Source organism: Schistocerca americana, chromosome 5 (assembly GCF_021461395.2).
Source record: "Schistocerca americana isolate TAMUIC-IGC-003095 chromosome 5, iqSchAmer2.1, whole genome shotgun sequence".
In the NCBI taxonomy this organism is placed as follows: domain Eukaryota; kingdom Metazoa; phylum Arthropoda; class Insecta; order Orthoptera; family Acrididae; genus Schistocerca; species Schistocerca americana.
The window spans coordinates 32,208,914-32,231,273 of NC_060123.1; the positions used below are offsets into that span (position 1 = coordinate 32,208,914).

At 39.4% G+C, this 22,360-nt stretch overlaps 1 protein-coding gene across 1 annotated transcript in view; it reads right to left on the reverse strand.

The window, feature by feature from the left end:
* The window catches only part of LOC124615848 (chitin synthase chs-2-like), a 231,621-nt gene that overhangs the window by 23,442 nt on the left and 185,819 nt on the right, over positions 1-22,360 (reverse strand). Inside the window, exons 19-20 of the mRNA XM_047144001.1 lie at positions 20,072-20,248; positions 2,722-2,889 (exon numbers count right to left, since the gene is read on the reverse strand). Coding sequence (XP_046999957.1) covers positions 2,722-2,889; positions 20,072-20,248 — 345 coding nt within the window. The remainder of the gene's footprint in view (positions 1-2,721; positions 2,890-20,071; positions 20,249-22,360) is intronic.

The window sequence follows — 22,360 nt, forward strand, 5'->3', positions numbered from 1 at the left end:
CCCACAATATTATCTATGTGGTTTTTCCAATTTAAGTTGCTCATAATTGTAATTCCTAGGTATTTAGTCAAATTGACAGCCGTTAGATTTCTGCGATTTATTGTATACCCAAAATTTATTGAATTTCTTTTAGTACCCATGTGGATGACCTCACACTTTTCTTTGTTTCATGCCAGTTGCCACTTTTTGCACCATACAGAAATACTCTCTACATCATTTTTTAATTGGAACTGATTGTCTGATGATTTTACTAGATGGTAAATTACAGTGTCATCTGCAAACAATCTAAGGGGGTTGCTCAGATTATCACCTAGATCATTTATGTAAATCAGGAACAGCAGAGGGCCTATGACACTATGCAGAATGCCAGATATCACTTCTGTTCTACTTGATGATTTACCATCTATCACTATGAATTGTCACCTCTCTGAGAGGAAATCACAAATGCAGTCACACAACTGAGACGATACTCCATATGCAAGCAATTTGATTAATAATATCAATATAATGGAAGGAAACATTCCACGTGGGAAAAATTATATATAAAAAAACAAAGATGAGGTGACTTACCGAACAAAAGCGCTGGCAGGTCGATAGACACACAAACAAACACAAACATACACACAAAATTCAAGCTTTCGCAACAAACTGTTGCCTCATCAGGAAAGAGGGAAGGTGAGGGGAAGACGAAAGGAAGTGGGTTTTAAGGGAGAGGGTAAGGAGTCATTCCATTCCCGGGAGCGGAAAGACTTACCTTAGGGGGAAAAAAGGACAGGTATACACTCGCACACACGCACATATCCATCCACACATACAGACACAAGCAGACATATTTAAAGACAAAGAGTTTGGGCAGAGATGTCAGTCGAGGCAGAAGTGTAGAGGCAAAGAAGTTGTTGAAAGACAGGTGAGGTATGAGTGGCGGCAACTTGAAATTAGCGGAGATTGAGGCCTGGCGGATGACGAGAAGAGAGGATATACTGAAGGGCAAGTTCCCATCTCTGGAGTTCGGATAGGTTGGTGTTGGTGGGAAGTATCCAGATAACCCGGACGGTGTAACACTGTGCCAAGATGTGCTGGCTGTGCACCAAGGCATGTTTAGCCACAGGGTGATCCTCATTACCAACAAACACTGTCTGCCTGTGTCCATTCATGCAAATGGACAGTTTGTTGCTGGTCATTCCCACATAGAATGCATCACAGTGTAGGCAGGTCAGTTGGTAAATCACGTGGGTGCTTTCACACGTGGCTCTGCCTCTGATCGTGTACACCTTCCGGGTTACAGGACTGGGGTAGGTGGTGGTGGGAGGGTGCATGGGACAGGTTTTGCATCGGGGGCAGTTACAAGGATAGGAGCCAGAGGGTAGGGAAGGCGGGGTGGGGGCTCAGTGAGAAAAAGTTTTGTAAAGGTTTGAAATTATGTATGAAGTTTGCTGCAAATCACTAAGCACTTTTGTTCCCAAATACTGTATGAAGTCCCAAATACAGTAAGTGATATGTCTACCAAGTTCAGTCAAAACCGATCCAGTGGTTCTGGAGATATGGAACACATATGAGTACATATATTTTTATAATATATATACATATCTTTTCTTCTGTGATCCAATTTTGATGCAATATAGCCTATATAGGACTCCTAACTACGCTGAAGTTACCAGTGAAAACCCCACAAAAATCCATCTAGTAATTTTGAAGATCAGAGTGTTCAGGCAGACAAACAATAAAGTTTTAGTAAAACTAAATCATAATATCTTTTCTTGTCATGATCCAATTTTGTTAAACTACAGCTTACACAGTCTCCCAAACTATCCTCAAGTTACCAATGGAAACACCTTGAAATTTGTGTAGTAGTTTTGGAGATTAACTGAACAGACATAACAGTTTTACAGATTTATTGTTGTTATAGAAGATATAGATAAGAAACTGTCCTAGCTTTTGGAACTACTTTTCTTCTTTGGGGAAGAAAAGGGGATGGGTTGATTAAGGTTTAAAATGTCAGGTGAATGACACCTCACGATGAAAAGAACCTAGTTTTAAATTCCCACACAAGTGCAATTGTGTACAGTGACAGAGTTTTAAAATTGACATCACCAAAGCATTGAATTTCAGTGTCTGTAATTAAATAAATCTTATGATAGTAGTATAACAGTGGCACAATTACCAAACAACATTAGGCTAGTCACAGAATATCATATTTTCAAACATTATGCTATAATATGGAGTTAATAATGAAGCCGAAGTGGGTCTTTTTAAAAGCTATTAGATTCTGTAAATAAAAACTACTATCTTGGATCTGTCCATATATGTTATTGGTATTAAACAATGGAAAATACAGGATGGACTGTAAAAATATTATGAAAAGGATAGTTTCTACTCACCATATAGTGGAATTCTGAGTCATAGATAGGCACAACAAAAAGACTGTCACAAAATAAGCTTTCGGCCAACAAGCCCTTTGTCAAAAATAGACCACACACACACACACACACATGTACGTGACCACAGTTAGTGGGAATTGAAGCAACACATGTTACTGGTATAATTTATGCTCTTTGGAGCAAGGTGAAAAAAGATTTTTATTGAATTTACTGTTATAATTTCTATATGTAGCACTGAAAAAGCCTATTTTATTGGAAATTACTACTGGTGACTGAAGAATAAAAACAATTTCTTACAACTGTTCTATAATCCAACGGAGTTATTTAAACGTAGTATACATACCTTTCCACAGGAAAATAAATTTACATTTGTTGATGCCAAAATATGAGACAGAGTTCCAAGTCGATGAAACATCATTGCAAAGAACTGAATTATTAGCACAACTCCAAAGAAAAGTGCAAAAACGAGACCAATTGGTTCTAGTTCCAGGTATTCCTTTGTGACTCTAGCCTTGAAAACAGACAACAAGTAAGTTAACTCAAGTGACTTAGAAGCAAATAAATCATTTCAATAGCATCTGAAATTATGATATTAGCACATGCATCTAACTTAGTAGTCATTTAGTTGCTACAACTATAAGGATAACTATTGGAGTAACAGCAAAATCAGTTAAATGTATACAGTGTTATTTTTGTCATAAACTTTTTCTGAAGACTTGGAAATACTAACTTTTTAAAAATATAAATGAATATGATTACATTTTACACTGCAAAAAAATTAATAACTTGTTTGGCAATTGATGCAGTACTATTACTGAAATTTCAGAGAAAGATGCAGCAGAAACATAACACAGTATGATCTTCTGCAACAGAAAGGACAACTGCAGCAGTCACAATGTGTTATAAAGACTTTTTTCTGATACTGTAAAGTAACTTCTAATGTGAATTTCTATAACAAAAACTCATCTGGAACAAAGCACAGTACAATTAACATATAACAGTTTTTCAATTCCAACTGGAATTGACATTCACACAGATGAAAGGTTAACTGTTGTAGCTTTAGAACCTGGGGTGCAGAAAACCCACTTGGCATTGTAGAGTATGACAGACTCTTATGGAAAAAAAAACAAAAAAACAAAAAAAACATTTTGCATGTTGGGAAGAATTGAAGTGCTCTCCTCTTCCCTCCCACAGAGTGTCTTTTTCCTTTTCTTTTTCTCTGTTCCCAAAAAACTGGACATATTAATGGAGTATTTACAACATCAACTAGAATGTCCCTTATTTTGTCTTTCAACATGACATTGTCCTCCAAATTTGTATCAGAACTTTCATGAACATTTCAATGCCAGGCTTCCATGACACTGGATTGGTCACTCTTAAAATGTTAATTTGTCAATGTTGCTCTGGCTTCCCTGATAGCATGACTTAACACCCAGTAATTTATTTTTGTGTGGTTGTGCCTGAATAGTATTTACATTTCCAACTTGTCTTATTTGAAGAACTACATCTCCTATGAAGTAGAGAAAACATTTTTCTGGTCTTCAGTTCAACACTAGATTCAGCTCATCACAGTAGTCTATATTGCACACATATCTCCAAAACTATTGCAGCATACACCTACTTGAGCCAGTTTACTGCAGTCAAGCCTTGGCCTCCCTCTATGATTTTAACCCACACACTTCTCTCTCTTTCCAAGCACACTATTTCTTGATGTTTCAGCATGCATCATATCAACTGATCACATTTTCAATTCAAGCTCTGCCTTAAATTTCTGTTTTCCTGATGTGATTCAAGACTCCATTCCACTCAGCTGATCTTCCAAGTCTTTTGTCATCTCCAGCAAAATTACGTTATCGGCAAACTTTCACATTTTCATTTCTTCCCCCTGAATTTTAATACACTGCTCAAATTTCTCCTTGGTTCCCTTCACTGCTTGCTCAAAGATAGATTTAATACCAAGTGGGGGGTGGGGGGATTACTCTAGAACTCTGTCTCACTTTCTTCACAAGTACAACCTCCTTTTCATGTCTTTCAACTCTTAAAACTGCAGTTAATTATCTGACTCCTCTGCCTAAAAGCTGTGCTATAGTGATCCCATAGCAGAAGTCACCTAATCCCCACTGAAATCCTTAGCCCTCTCCCAGAATCTTTTCCTTAATCTATGTCCTTCCTCAATCCAAAACCCCTGCACACCTGCCTTCCACACACATCTCAACAATCCTGGATGACTCATTGTAGCTGGTTACTGTGCTCCCCTCGTGTCGGCCAATACCTCCAACCAATTACCCATAGCCTAGCCTCTCGTAATAAAGATAGGAACCATTTCCTTCTCTGACCCGTTTACCACCTGGATACCTACCCGGCACTGCTGATGCCATCTCCCAGTATGTCAACATCCCTCATGCCCCTGGCCTTGCTGCTGTTAAGTACTACCTCTCCCAACATGCTTTCCACTAAAACTCACTACCTCCTTAAACATCTAACTAATTATATCCCCACACATAACTACTATTTCTTTGGCGGAAACAAATATGTGGCACAACTATATACGCCTCAAAGACACCTTCCTATGACAATCTGTTCATATGTCATCTAGATGAAACCTTCCTGGTCTCTCAAAAACCCCAAATCCCTTGTCTGGTTCAGGTTCATTGACAATATCTTCATGATCTAGACCAAGGGTCATGACATATTATCCTCATTCCTCTATAGCCTCAACTTCTCCTCTTCCATTTGCTTCACCTCATCTTCCTCGGCCCAACATTCCACTTTTTGGGACATTGACTTCTGCCCCCCTGATGGCTCCCCCCATATCAAACCTACTAATCATCAACAGTACCTGCCTTCTGATGGTTGTCATCCCTTCCACATCCTGGCCTTATGTGGACAGCATATCTGCAATTATGAGACTACTCTTGCCCTAACCCTTCTAACACCACCAAGAACCACCTGCGTAGGAGCACCCCCTCCTGGCCAAATATCATCCCCAACTGGAGGAACTGAACAAGTTCTTTCTCAGAGCTTTGCTACCTATCACCATGCCTGTAAATGACAGACATTCTACCCATAATCCTTCTCCAAAGGGTCATATCCTTGTGTACCTGCCCGATTAACCCACCTAGCATACCTACTTTATTCCATCACAGGCTTATCCTGTGCTACAATCGCTGGCCACAGTCATACTGTGGCCAGGAGCCAGAGTTGACAACTACATGGCAGAACACTCTGCTGGAGCACAACTTGATTAGTTTTAATGGTTGCTTTACAACTTGTGCCATGTGGAGCTTATCCTCCTGCTCCATCCAACACCAGCTGTTATGAACTACATAGATGGGAGTTATCCTTGCAACATTCTTATTTTCTGTAATCTTCCTAATTTCAATCTCAACTAATCTTCTGCACCTACACCCTCTTACCACAGTCTGCCCTTCATCTATTCTTTCACGCCTTCCCAATTCAGTCTCGCAAGCTGCACAAACTCAACAGTTCTGGTGTCCAAGTGTCGCATTCCAATTCTATGCATCAGCTAACTCTCCCTCCCATATTCCTACCTTGTATTATTGCTGCCTCTCTCCAAACCATTAGCCATCCTTTCCCAAAACCCCCATTCATTCCATGCTTCTTTTCATCCCTCATGTCCAACACTCAACACAGCCCCTCACCCTGGTCTGCTTGCCTTTGGGACTGTGCATTCAGTCCTCACAGTGTTGCTATACAGGTGTGTGTGTTTGTATGTATGCGTGTGTGTGTTTGTGTGTTTGTGCGTGTGTGTGTGTGTGTGTGTGTGAGGGGGGTGGGGGCTGGGGAGAGGGGTGTGTGCATATGCTTTAGCTCAAATTGGGGTGCATCCAAAAACTAGTGAAATTTTCATGCTTTTCTGCGGTCCTATCATGACTCGACACTCCTACTGTTTTGTGAGTTGTTACCTTCACTCCTAAATTACTTTAACTCCATAATGTCTTTTTCCTGGTTTGTTTCCTTTATATTTAAATACAGTGTGGGGAATGCCACATCCAAGCATATTTTCAATAGGAAAAAACAACTATCCAACAGTGGGGTGTATAAAATTACTTGTGCTAACTGTGATAAGATTTACATGGGCCAGTCAGGCAGAATTCTGAGTCCACATCTACTGTACATATAGTGCTACCAGCTACCACCCACAGTACCATGTCTTCCACTTCGCAAATGTAGGCCAAAAACTTAATCTTTTGGAGGAGAAACAAATCAATAAACATCTGGCTCAAAATCCTGTTTTACAATTAAATCAACGAACTCATCTCGGTACTTCCCTTCTCCTAATCTTCTCTTAAGCCCCACATTTACTTCTCTTAAGCCCCATATTTCTTCAGTTCTTCCTACAGTATCTTTTCCATTTCATTCCCCACTATTTCCTGTATTTATTTTCATTCATTTCATTTCATTCATTTTTTTCATTCATTTTTCATTTTATTATCTTCCTGTATATCATTTACATGATGTAGGAATTGTCACAACAAAGTTATCATACTAGTACAAGTACTACAGACATAATAATGGAATATCACTTTCAAGACATTTTTTAAAAGTACAAGTTTAGACATACAAATTAAAATTTTTGGCAATAAATTTACACACAATCAAAGTACTCATCTACATCATAGAAAGTTTTACTTAAAAGGTAATTTTTAAGTTCAGTCTTAAATTTTACTTCATCTATTATTGCCTTCATGTACACTGGCAGAGCATTGTAGAGTTTTATTCCAAAATAACTTACATGCTTTTGGGTTTGTGTTGTCCTTACCCTTTCTACATACAAATTCTTACGAGTTCTAGTATTATAATTGTGGCAGTCCTCATTTGTACGTAGATTTTTCATATGTGCTCTTGTACACAGAATGCTTTTAAAAATTTACAGTGATGGTATTGTGAATATTTGCAGTTCTTTGAAAAGGGGCCTACAATGAGTTCTTGGAGAGTTATGTGTTATGATTCGTACAGCTCTTTTCTGAAATTTGAAGATATCTATTAAGCTTGATTTAGTTTTACCCCAGAACACTATGCCATAAGACACGATGGACTGAAAGTAAGCAAAATACACTAGTCTAGTACAGTCTGTGCTACATACTCTAGATAATATCCTCAATGCAAAACATGCCAAATTGAGCCTGTGGGATAAGTACTTGAGATGGTCTTTCCAGCTTAAGTTCTGATCAATGTGCATGCCCAAAAACTTTGTGGATTGTACACTCTCTATCTTCTTATCCATTAGTTTTAACTGGAGGTCCATATCTTGAGTTGCTTTGCCATACTGTATATAATTTGTTTTACTTAGATTAAGTGTTAACTCATTAGCATTAAACCAATGTTGAATATATTTCAGGACTATATCAGTTGTGGCGGTTAATGATTTTTTATCATCGCTTATAATTATGCTAGTGTCATCTGCGAACAACATTATTTTGGTAGAAATATTAGGATTTTTTATGTCATTTATATAAAGCAAGAATAATAAAGGACCGAGAACACTGCCCTGTGGGGCACCTATTTCCAATTTCTTTGCATCTGAGACCAACTTGATTTTCTGATTTTTATGCTCTGCGATGATTTCTACCACCTGAGTTCTATCTGGAAGCTAAGATTCAAACCACTGCTTCACAACTCCCCTTACACCTATTGCCTCCATCTTGTTTAACAGAATTTTGTGATTTACTGTATCAAAAGCTTTAGATAAATCTAAGTTAATTCCCACTACACATTTTTTAGTGTCGAGACTCCTGACAATCTCTTTGGTATAGGCATGGATAGCTGATTCTGTGCTGTGGCCCGAGCGAAAGCCATGTTGATTGCAGTTTAGAAGTTTGTGAGCATCTAAGCAATTTATGAGTCTGGTTTTCATTAATTTCTCTAGAATTTTTGAAAATGATTGGAGAAGGGATATTGGTCTATAATTTTCTACCTCGTATAGATCTCCTTTTTTAAACAGAGGTCAAACCTTAGAGATTTTCAACCTCTCAGGAAACACACCTTCGCTGAAAGACAAATTGGCAATATGTACCAGGGGCTTTATAATTTGTTGGGCAACTTTTTTTATTATTGACACAGGCACTTCATCCACACCTGCAGACATTTTTGATTTTAGACTCTTTATCACCTTTAATATTTCATTATCATTTGTGGGAATTAACAACATACTACTGTCTACTTTTGGGGCTGTTAATTTCTCATGTTTAGTAAAGATTTTACTTAATGACACTGGTACACTAAAAAGCATTTATTAATGTAATTTGCCAGAGTTTCATCTTTTAATTCAATATTTTCACTATTTTTGAGTACTATTTCCTGATCCTTGAGGCCCTTACCTGTTTCCCTTTTCACAATTTTCCAAGTGGTTTTTGATTTATTGCCTGATTTTCTTATTAATTTATCATTACTTAGTAATTTTGCTTTTGTAATTACTTTTCTATATATTTTTTTGTAATTTGTTACATATTCTTTAAACTTGGGGTCAGTCCAACTTTTCAGTCTATAGTTAAGCATTTTCATGGTCCTGGAGGAATTTCTAATACCCGTTGTGATCCAGGAGTTAGCATGTGTATGCCCATATGTGTTTGATATCAATATAATAGAGGGAAACATTCCACGTGGGAAAAATTATATATAAAACAAAGATGAGGTGACTTACCGAACGAAAGTGCTGGCAGGTCGATAGACACACAAACAAACACAAACATACACACAAAATTCAAGCTTTCGCAACAAACTGTTGCCTCATCAGGAAAGAGGGAAGGAGAGGGGAAGACGAAAGGAAGTGGGTTTTAAGGGAGAGGGTAAGGAGTCATTCCAATCCCGGGAGCGGAAAGACTTTCCTTCGGGGGAAAAAAGGACAGGTATACACTCGCACACACGCACATATCCATCCACACATACAGACACAAGCAGACCTTGTGTCTGTATGTGTGGATGGATATGTGCGTGTGTGCGAGTGTATACCTGTCCTTTTTTCCCCCGAAGGAAAGTCTTTCCGCTCCCGGGATTGGAATGACTCCTTACCCTCTCCCTTAAAACCCACTTCCTTTCGTCTTCCCCTCTCCTTCCCTCTTTCCTGATGAGGCAACAGTTTGTTGCGAAAGCTTGAATTTTGTGTGTATGTTTGTGTTTGTTTGTGTGTCTATCGACCTGCCAGCACTTTCGTTCGGTAAGTCACCTCATCTTTGTTTTTATATATAATTTTTCCCATATGTGTTTGTTTTGACTAGTTTCTTAGGAAAACACATTTCAAAAGTCAACATAAACAGGGAAGAAAGAACATTATATGCAGTGTTTGTGCTAGTTTGTAACAGTACTTCTGCCCATGATTGGTTAGTCAGTGTATTTATTGGATTGTCTCTGTTCTCAATATATTCTGTTATATTTTATATGTACATACTCCCTTTGGTAAAAGAAATTCTTCATACCACTGATATATAACTTAGTTTATGCATTTCCTGTTATAAGTGACGGTTCTATCTTTCACTCAGTTTGTTCATCCCCTTCCATATGTAACACCTCTTTCTTTGATATTGTACTCTTGCATTAATTTTATTTTATTGTGATTGTCAATTTAATTTACAGTCTCTGAAGAAATAATAAACAGCCAATCAGTTGCAAAATGGAAGGTTTATTTAAACCCCTTGACCATGGTTTCAACATTATAAAAATGTCTCCATCAGATGAAAACAGTGACACCACGACAGGTTAACAACAAAAATCTGTTAACTTATTAAAAAGAAGTAACAGATAAGATAGGTAAAATAAAAACAAACTAAAAGCATATTTTTAGCATTACCATTTCTAGTCCAAAACTGAGATGATTACTGTGATAGTAAGCGTATTCAGACAGGTAACAGTTAACAACTCTGAAGTCATTCTCCAGATGAATAACTAATCTGACAAACAAACAGACCAGACATTTTAAAATACTATCTTCCTGTACTTCTTTTTATTGTAGACACAATTGTGTCAAAGTAAGTTATGCATCAATCACTCTTCTCCAAACACAGATTTCTTTGTGTATTGAAAAGAGTGTAATATTTATCTATTTCATAATGTTATAAAAATTACATCGTGGCACGCAATGAACTAATAAAATAAAATTGCAGATATTTTAACTTGTAAGGCAGGTTTGGACTATTTATTAGACTTATGCATGAAATGTAACTGAACTTTTCCAAAATACATTTTAGCTCAAATGCATGTTATACCATGTCATATCATGGAACGATATTTTATGAACATGAAAACAAGAGGATATCAGCAAGTAAAGTATAAAATAACTATTTCATAAAACAACAGTGCAACAAACTGCAGATTGTGATGCATGTTAGGACAAACAGTTCCTATCGTCCGGGCTCTGAGGTCATACTTCGCTCATTCCAGTGACTGGCAGAGAGGGTTGAGAAGACCAGCCTTGCACATGGACTTTCAACAAAGCTCACAATTTTTAGCAGTGGGCCAAGAACTGACCATGGTCCCCTGGTTCTGGCTTCATAGATTCTGTGACAAGTTAAAGAGCTACTTCCTGGACTTGGGCTGTAAGGTTGAGAGCTGTTGGGTCCCTCTAATGGATCAGATGTGCACCACCCATTAGAGGCTGCTACTCGAGTAACTGACTGTGTGGGGGGTGCACACAAGAGTTTTTTTAGATTAAGTGACTCTCCATCCAATCCAGATAATGACAGATGTAGGAGACTTAGAACTATAAGTGTAAGTTCCAAAAGAGTGCCCCTCACACGTGAGGGAATTAAAAGCTCAATACTGCGGAAACTCATTATCCAGACTTCTGTTATACAGATTCACAATTATCTGGATTGTCAGCTGCAAGCAAAGATCTTTGTAGTCTAGCCCACATTTGCACATATATGTAGTGCTGGCACTACCCACCTGTGCCACATGCAATCTCTGCCCAGCACTTGAGTTAGTTCAGCTGCGTAAGCGATATTAAGAAGAATACTGATTCAGTTTTGAAGTGCACTTTCAAACTTGATAGTGAAGATGGGAGTAAATATGAAAAGTTATGAAGAAACCGAAAAATGAACTTTTGAAAGAAGCCTTGTACTGTTGGTTTTTACAAAAACAATCACCTGACATTATGTTTTAACCACAGACAGTTAAGCATATGAGAATGTACCTAAAAGACAACCAGCAACATAGGTTATTTTTCTAGAGTTAGTAATACAAAAATCAGTTTACTTCATATGTTCAGTTATCCACATTTTTGATTATTCAAATGAGTTCAACAAAAATTAATCTGGATAATTGAGTCTACACTGTAGTTAGCTGCCCAAAGTGCCAGAGTTTGAAGCACTCTTGAAAACAGTGAAGCGCACATAATACTGGGTACAGAAAGCTGGTTGAAACTGAAATTGATAGCAATGAAATTTTTAGGGAGAATTTAAGTGTGTATTGAAAGAATAGTCTAATGGGAACGGGAAGTGATGTATTTGTTGCTGAAGACAAGAAACTCAAATCCACTGAGATAGAAACTTGACGCTGCATGTGACACTGCTTGGACAAGACTCAGTATCAGGGGTGGGCATGAAATGGTAACTGGATCCTTCTATCATCTGCCAGACTCATCTCTTGATGTAACAGGAAACTTTAAAGAAAACTTCAGTTTACTTGTACATAAGTTCACCAGGCATACTGTATTCATCGGCAGAGACTTTAATCATCCAACTATCAATTGGGAAAATTACAGTTTTGTTAGTAGTGGGCATAATGAGGCATCCTGTGAAACATTGCTAAATGCCTTCTCTGAAAACTATGAAGAACTACACCTGCCCTCTTTGAGGATGTTCATGTAAAAATTGGTATCAGTGACCATGGTGCATTTGTAGCAACAATGATTACCAAAGCACAAAAGACAACTAAAAAAAGTAGAAAAAGATAAATGTTCAGTAAAAAGCAGTAGTGTCATATCTGATTGAGAAACCTGAAACTTTCAACACAGGGCAGGAACATGTAGAGAAACTATGGCTCCAGTTTTAAAGAATAATTGACCATGCACTGGATAAATATGTACCCAGCAGAACTGTTCATAATTGGAGGATCCTCCGTGTATACAGGCTATTGCATAACAGATGTAAAACAAAGCATAGTACTACAGACAGAGGGAACCTGAATGAAATGCATTTAGCTGTTGAGAGAGCAATGTGAGAAGTCTTCAACGACTACCATAGCTGAATATTGTCCAATGATCTTTCACAAAACCCACAGAAATTCTGGTCATATGTAAAGTCTATTAGTAGCACCAAAGTCAGCATCCAGATGAGACAGGATTTGAACTGAGCGTAACAAAGCAAATGCTAAAATGCTTAATTCTGTTTTCAACTGTTCATTTACAAAGGAAACCCCACGAAAACTACCTCAATTTAATCATTGTACCACTTAAAAGACAAGTGAAATAAGTGTCAGTGGTGTTGAGAAACAGCTGAAATAGTTAAAATTGAACAAACCTCTAGAGCCTAATGGAAGCCCTATCAGATTCTATAAGGAATTTGAGGTTGAATTATACCATCTCCTAACTATAATCTATTGCAGATCCCTTGAAAAACAATTATGTTCAGCAGTTGGAAGAAAGCATGGGTCAGACCCAGTTACAAGAAGAGTGGTAGGAATGATCCACAAAACCACCACCCAATGTCCTTGATATCAATTTCTTGTAGAATCTTAGAACATGTTTTGAGCTCAAACATAATGAGGTACCTCAAACAGAATGACCTCCATGCCAACCAACATGGATTTCAAACACATAGTCATGTTGAAATCAACTCACACTTAAGTCACTTGACATACTGAAAGCTTTGGATCAAGGAGGGCAGGTAGACACAGTATTTCTTGATTTCTGGAAACCATTCGACTGAGTACCCCATCTAGGCTTATTGTCTAAAGTATGATCATATGGTATATTAAGCAAAACTTGTCACTGATTGAGGATTTTTTCATGCAGTATATTACACCTGAGGGAGAGTCATTATCAGATGTAGAAGTAACTTCAGGTGTGCCTCAGGAGTGTGTGTTGGGACCCTTGCTGTTCATGTTGTATATTAATGACCTTGTGGACAATATTAATAGTGACCTCAGACTTTTTACAGATGATGAAGTTATCTGTAATTAAGTACTGCTTCATGAGGTTATCTATAATGAAATACTGTCTAAAAACAGGTGCATAAATATTCAGTCAGTTCTTCATAAGATATGAAAGTAGTGCAAAGACTGGCAACTTGTTTTACATATTCATAAATGTAAAATTAGGCTGCTCGCAAAATTAAAAACATAGTATCCTATGACTATGACATCAATGGGTCACAGCTGGAATTATGAGGTGCATTCAAGTTCTAAGGCCTCCGATTTTTTTCCTAATTAACTACTCACCCGAAATCGATGAAACTGGCGTTACTTCTCGACGTAATCACCCTGCAGACGTACACATTTTTCACAGCGCTGATGTCATGATTCCATGGCAGCGGCGAAGGCTTCTTTAGGAGTCTGTTTTGACCACTGGAAAATCGCTGAAGCAACAGCAGCACGGCTGGTGAATGTGCGGCCATGGAGAGTGTCTTTCATTGTTGGAAAAAGCCAAAAGTCACTAGGAGCCAGGTCAGGTGAGTAGGGAGCATGAGGAATCACTTCAAAGTTGTTATCACGAAGAAACTGTTGTGTAACGTTAGCTCGATGTGCGGGTCCGTTGTCTTGGTGAAACAGCACACGCGCAGCCCTTCCCGGACGTTTTTGTTGCAGTGCAGGAAGGAATTTGTTCTTCAAAACATTTTCGTAGGATGCACCTGTTACCATAGTGCCCTTTGGAATGCAATGGGTAAGGATTACACCCTCGCTGTCCCAGAACATGGACACCATCAGTTTTTCAGCACTGGCGGTTACCCGAAATTTTTTTGGTGGCGGTGAATCTGTGTGCTTCCATTGAGCTGACTGGCGCTTTGTTTCTGGATTGAAAAACAGCATCCACGTCTCATCCATTGTCACAACCGACGAAAAGAAAGTCCCATTCGTGCTGTCATTGCGCGTCAACATTGCGTGGCAACATGCCACACGGGCAGCCATGTGGTCGTCCGTCAGCATTCGTGGCACCTACCTGGATGACACTTTTCGCATTTTCAGGTCGGCATGCAGGATTGCGCACACAGAACCCACAGAAATGCCAACTCTGGAGGCGATCTGTTCAACAGTCATTCGGCGATCCCCCAAAACAATTCTCTCCACTTTCTCGATCATGTCGTCAGACCAGCTTGTGCGAGCCCGAGGTTGTTTCGGTTTGTTGTCACACGATGTTCTGCCTTCATTAAGCTGTCGCACCCACGAACGCACTTTCGACACATCAATAACTCCATCACCACATGTCTCCTTCAACTGTCGATGAATTTCAATTGGTTTCACACCACGCAAATTCAGAAAACGAATGATTGCACGCTGTTCAAGTAAGGAAAACATCGCCATTTTAAGTATTTAAAACAGTTCTCATTCTCCCCGCTGGCGGTAAAATTCCATCTGCCGTACGGTGCTGTCATCTCTGGGACATATTGACAATGAATGCGGCCTCATTTTAAAACAATGCGCATGTTTCTACCTCTTTCCAGTCCGGAAAAAAAAAAAATCGGAGGCTTTAGAACTTGAATGCACCTCGTACCCAAGTGAACCATTCTAGAATACTGCTCAAGTGTGTGGGAGACATACCAAACAGGATTTGCAGGGGATATTGAATGTATACAGAGAAGGGCAGCATGAATAGTCACAGTTTTGTTTCATCTGGGGGAAAGTGTCACATATGTTCTGAGGAAATTGAACTGGCAGACTCTTGAAGATAGATGTAAACTATCCTAAGAAAGCCTGTTTGTAACGTTTCAAGACCTGGATTTAAATGATGAATCTAGGAATATGCTACAACCCCCTATGAATCATTCACATGGGGATCATGAGAATAAGATTAGATTAATTACAGCATACACAGAGGCACTTAAACAATCATTCTTCCCACAATTCATACGTGAATGGAACAGGAAGGAACCCTAATAACTGCTGCAGAGTGGCATACCCTTTGCCATGCACTTCATAATTATTTGTAGAGTGTAGATGTAGACAGAGTTTGACATTTTGAATACTATAGCATTATTATTTACACAGAAAAAATTAAGACTTACCACTATGGCTTCAAAAAAAGTTTCAGATAGCAGCCTACATCCAAGAACAAAATGTTATTCAAAACATAAGACAACATCAACAAGTAACTAAACAAGACAGTCAGATTTGAGCTGATCACACTGTTTACATTCTGTACATATTACTGACTGGCAGCCCATTTTCTTCCTATAACATAGCAGTTAGTTTGCTATTGTCTAATGATTAAATGATACATGAACCTACAGAAGAGGTATCATGGTACAGATTCAATAGAATTGGACCAAAGTAATTGTAACTGATGTTTGCAGTGAATGCTGATATATTAAATGGGTATCAAAGATGATGAGTATATGTTTTTACCTATATATGTAGTCTGCTTGGATACCTAAGAAGAAACAGTGAACTAATGATGTACGAGGGTTATTCCAAAAGTAAGGTCCGATTGATTGCCAAATTGAAACCACAGTGAACATCAGAAATGTTTTACTTGTAACAATTAGCTACACCTTTCAGCTACTTCTCTACGTAGTCGCCGTTCTGACTTAGACTTTTGTCATAGCGTTGTACCAACTTTTCAATAGCCTCATCATAGAAGGCAGCTGCCAGTGCTTTCCGCCAATTCCCCACGCTGGCCTACACCTCGTTGTCTGTGTCAAAATGTTGTCTTCAAAGACAGCGGTTCATGTGACCAGAGATGAAACTCAGGGGGAGACAATTGCGGACTGTATTGTGGGTAATCTAACATTTCCATTTGAAAACGATGCAGGAGCATCTTCATTGCCCCTGCAGAATGCGGCTGAGAATTGTCGTGAAGACGAAACAGCACGACAGTTATGTAATGATGGCTGCATAGCTTCAGGCGAAATTTCTCACCAGGCCCTCGTACTTGGCGGCAGACACTATTTTCTAGACATCTTTACGCACTCACTGCGAGCTCAGAAATGAGAAGAGCGACGTGATGCTAACTGGGGTTATACTAGAGACACTACCCAACACATCTGTGCAAAGCTTTATCGGATTTTCATAGTCGTTTCCATTTCGCGACCGATCGGACCTTACTTTTGGAATAACCCTCGTACATTAGATGTAGGACATTAATTTCCTCACAGGCTACAACATCATGTTAGACTTACAGACAGATGTAATTGTTAGCCATGAAAGCAATTTTACTTTATGTATTTGTCTATAAATTACTTCAGTTTCCAGAGTATTTTCATAATTGGAAACTTAAGTGTCAAAAAATAGAAATAAAAAAGTATTTTCTTTATTTATTTTGTCTCATACGTGACAGTTCTGAGTGCTACAGGGAGTTGTCACTGCTCACCCCAGAAAAATTCAGCAGGGGATGCACAAGGCTCAATGAGTAATAAAATCTTAGACAGCAGTCTGAATAGAAGGCACTCAGCAAAGGGGACTGTATTAGAAGGCTGCAATAAGAGACTCAAATAGCATCCAACTACCAAATGGTCTATATGTTGTGATGAAGCAAGCTGGGGTCTTTTTACTTCCCCTCTTGTTTTGCCATCTGCCTCCTTAAATTCATTTTATTTTCATTTTTGCCTTATTACGATTAACATGCATGAGCACAATCTGCATTTTTCCTAAAAGAGAAAGGTTGGCCCTCAGTCTTAAGGAATATAGAACCAGGTCTAATTCTGTGTTTAGTTTTATGTGTGTAATTAATTTCCTAATTGATTTTGACCTTTCCTAGTTAATACCTTTGTTATAGCATGAAATCAGTACCGATATTGTTTTGTGGCTTAGAATCTATTGTTGACATATAAACAAATATAAATACTGTAATAATTATAAGCATTTAGAAGAAGAACTACTAGGATTCTTAAAGTATTTATTTGGCTCTATTCGAAAACATGTTAGTAAAGCCAGCTCATATTTAATTCCAAAATAATTATCAGATTTGTTAAAAGCATTGTTTGTGTAACTATATCTGTTAATTTCATTATTTAAACAAATAAACTGGCATAACTTTGGTGGTAAAAGAAACTGTTAAAAAGAATTAATTTTTTGATGTATTCGGTTAATTGACTGAGTAATGTTTTAACTGTAGTTTCTGTAAATTAAACATCAAACAATGTATAATTTCAGTATCTGATATTGTGAGAATATATAAAGGACAAATTTTTGGTCTCCACACAGTCAGTCTAGGGTCGATTTTCAGAGGGAAATTATGTACTGTTTCAAGTAACAACATTTCATCAACTTAACAGCGGAATTAGGTCAGCTACATCATTCACAATAGATTAGATTAGATCAGATTAGATTAATAATTGTTCCATAGATCATGAATACGACACTTCGTAATGATGTGGAACGTGTCAGGTTAATAAAAGATGTCTGTACAAGATATTACATTACACAAAATATTGCATGACACTAATGTTTAAGTTGTTTTTTTTTCCCCTCCCTTAATTTATATCTAAAAATTCAGCCAATGAGTAGAAGGAGTTGTCATCTAGAAATTCTTTTAATTTATTTTTAAATGTTGGTTGGCTATCTGTCAGGCTTTTGATGCTGTTTGGTAGGTGACCAAAGACTTTTGTGGCAGCATAATTTACCCCTTTCTGTGCCAAAGTCAGATTTAACCCTGCATAGTGAAGATCATCCTTTCTCCTGGTGTTATAGCTATGCACACTGCTATTACTTTTGAACTGGGTTGGATTATTAACAACAAATTTCATAAGTGAATATACACTCCTGGAAATGGAAAGAAGAACACATTGACACCGGTGTGTCAGACCCACCATACTTGCTCCGGACACTGCGAGAGGGCTGTACAAGCAATGATCACACGCACGGCACAGCGGACACACCAGGAACCGCGGTGTTGGCCGTCGAATGGCGCTAGCTGCGCAGCATTTGTGCACCGCCGCCGTCAGTGTCAGCCAGTTTGCCATGGCATACGGAGCTCCATCACAGTCTTTAACACTGGTAGCATGCCGCAACAGCGTGGATGTGAACCGTATGTGCAGTTGACGGACTTTGAGCGAGGGCGTATAGTGGGCATGCGGGAGGCCGGGTGGACGTACCGCCGAATTGCTCAACACGTGGGGCGTGAGGTCTCCACAGTACATCGATGTTGTCGCCAGTGGTCGGCGGAAGGTGCACGTGCCCGTCGACCTGGGACCGGACCGCAGCGACGCACGGATGCACGCCAAGACCGTAGGATCCTACGCAGTGCCGTAGGGGACCGCACCGCCACTTCCCAGCAAATTAGGGACACTGTTGCTCCTGGGGTATCGGCGAGGACCATTCGCAACCGTCTCCATGAAGCTGGGCTACGGTCCCGCACACCGTTAGGCCGTCTTCCGCTCACGCCCCAACATCGTGCAGCCCGCCTCCAGTGGTGTCGCGACAGGCGTGAATGGAGGGACGAATGGAGACGTGTCGTCTTCAGCGATGAGAGTCGCTTCTGCCTTGGTGCCAATGATGGTCGTATGCGTGTTTGGTGCCGTGCAGGTGAGCGCCACAATCAGGACTGCATACGACCGAGGCACACAGGGCCAACACCCGGCATCATGGTGTGGGGAGCGATCTCCTACACTGGCCGTACACCACTGGTGATCATCGAGGGGACACTGAATAGTGCACGGTACATCCAAACCGTCATCGAACCCATCGTTGTACCATTCCTAGACCGGCAAGGGAACTTGCTGTTCCAACAGGACAATGCACGTCCGCATGTATCCCGTGCCACCCAACGTGCTCTGGAAGGTGTAAGTCAACTACCCTGGCCAGCAAGATCTCCGGATCTGTTCCCCATTGAGCATGTTTCGGACTGGATGAAGCGTCGTCTCACGCAGTCTGCACGTCTAGCACGAACGCTGGTCCAACTGAGGCATCAGGTGGAAATGGCATGGCAAGCCGTTCCACAGGACTACATCCAGCATCTCTACGATCGTCTCCATGGGAGAATAGCAGCCTGCATTGCTGCGAAAGGTGGATATACACTGTACTAGTGCCGACATTGTGCATGCTCTGTTGCCTGTGTCTACGTGCCTGTGGTTCTGTCAGTGTGATCATGTGATGTATCTGACCCCAGGAATGTGTCAATGAAGTTTCCCCTTCCTGGGACAATGAATTCACGGTGTTCTTATTTCAATTTCCAGGAGTGTATATACTGTGAGGTTACTGTGAGGATCCCTAGATCCTTAAATAGATGTCTGCAGGATGACCATGGGTGGGCTCCAGCAATTATTCTGATTACACGTTTTTGAGCAATGAATACTTTTCTACTCAGTGCTGAGCTAGTCAGTGCTGAGCTTCCCCCCCCCCCCTCCCTCCCCCCCCCCCCCCCCCCCCCCCCCCCATGTTTCAGCCAGTATAACAATGCAGTACGTCAACACCAAGGACTATCAATGAAGATATAAAGCAGGCAAACGCCACAAGGTGAATGAGCCTACTAATTTGAAATTACAGATACTCTTTGGAATAACCCTTTAAGATTTCCTATCATAATTGCATAATGATATTAACAAAGAATAAAAGAGATAATGAGACAACCTGTGTTAGTCTCATACCTCATTATCATCCTCAACAAATGTGATGTTTGCTTTTGCACCAAGAGGCCACTGAATATATATGGTTTCTTTGTTTTGTTGCAGCAAAAACACCACAAGTACAAAGAGTGCATTTATCATGAAAAATGCAAAAACAGATGTATCTCGTAGAGCTTTCAGGTCCTTGGTGATACGTGCCTGTGGAAACAGAACAAACATTAAACCAATATTGCTACTAATACTGAGTTATAAATAATCATTTTTGTAATATTATTTAGACATACAAATCAAATGTATGTTTAGGAATTATGTACCTGCAGAAGATCTTGACAGATAAAGTGAGGCATGGATATTAATCTTACCACTACAGTAAAAAAGGGATTTCTTAATGGAGTATGTGTCCAAAGCTTCTATATATTTTTTAAAAGATGCCATGTTTGCTTTTAGCTGTAAGTGTTTTGATTTCACTATTGCAGTTTTGATGTTTGTACTGGTTTGAAGCATAAGATTTGATGTAGTATTATGTGATAAAAATAGTGGACATTCGGCTTCGATTAATAGAAGATTAATAGAATGAACAGTAGGGTGAAAGACTGCAACACTATCTTACAAACTTTTTAACTTGAGCTCACCAATACCACATAAATTATTACTTGGTATCATAATATAATGTCCTATTGTCCCATTTTTTGTCAGTGTTTTGCATATGTTCCTTTCCAATTCTGGCATACCTTGTGCCCCTTTTGTCTTTTTCTTGTTGCTTGTGTTCCTCTGTTCACTGATTCTGCACATTTTCTTGCTTATTGTATGTTTTGTGTATTACTCATCTTTCCCTGTACATTACTCCTATTTTCTCAGAATTTTGAATGTCTTGCAGAATTTTACATTGTCAAATCCTTTTTCTAGGTAGCCAAATCCAATGAAACTGTTTTGATTTTTCTTAAGCTTTGCTTCCATTATCAGACACAACATCAAAATGCCCCTCTGGTATTTCTATCTTTCCAAAGGTCAAATCTATCATCATCTAATAGATCCTCCAGTTTCTTTTCCATTCTTCTGTATATTATTCTGCCCAAGGACCTTTGATGCATGAGCTGTTAGCCGATAGTGTGACAGTTCTCACACTTATCTGTCCTTCCAGTCTTCAGGATTGTGAGGGTGATGTTTTTCATACTGTCTGATAGTATGTCTCCAGCCTCTACAATCCAAATTGAATAGTCACTGGATTGCCACTTTCTACAATAATTTTTGGAACTCTGAAATAATGTTATCTATCCTTTCTGCCTTGTTTGATTGCAAGTCTTCCAAAGCTTTAATACACAATCTTCTGTGCCTTCCATACTGAGTCCCATTCATTCTTCTATTTCTTGAAAAATTAGAATGGTATAAAATACAACCATCTGGAACTTTATATTGAGAAGTCAAAAATATGTAAGAGCTTAAAAAAATGAACAAAATGTGCTGATGACAGCTAAATGTGACCTAGAAAATTAGAAGGAAAGTCACAATTAAAATGTTGCTGATAATACGGTATAATATTGAAAATAACAGAAATTACTGGTTGGAGCAATATGTAAAATAAGGGAAAGGTGACCATTCACCTATAGTGGGTTGATGCATAGAGTACAGAAACAAATAACAGAAAACAGCATTCACACTAGCTTTTGAGCACCTGCTCTTTTTCAAGCAATAGCACACATATTCACACACACACACACACACACACACACACACACACAACGACACAGACACCCAAACACAGGGTTCTGTGGCCATGGCGAGCATAGAGAGAAGGGACAAATGAAGAGAAAAAGGGAAGGGGGATAAAGAGAGAAAGGTGAAGATGAAGAGGGAGTAAAAGAGGAGAGAGAGAAGGGACAAAGGTTGAAATGGATGCAGAGCGAGAGTGCCCACATGGGGAGGGGGAGAAGGGATTGGAGAAGTAGTGGTGTGGACAGAAGAGGGCAGGGAAAAGGCAAAGTGAGTCAGTGGGAACAATTTTGTGGAGATTTAGGCCTTGGGAACTGCGACAGTGCAGGATGTGTTGGAGAGATAGTTCTCACCTGCGTAGTTCAGAGAAACTTGTGTTGGAAGGTAGTATCCAAATGGCCAGCCATGCCTTTTATTGAGTAGGAAATGCCTGTGGCAACTGCAGGGGAGATGGTGGGTGGGAGTATGGTACAGGTCTTGAAACTGGGTCTACCACAAAGGAATGACCTGTGTGGTGAAGGATTGGGAGTAGGAGTGGAGTAGGGATGGTCAAGGATATACTGTAGGTTGGATGGGCTGTGGACACTACTTTGGAGAACA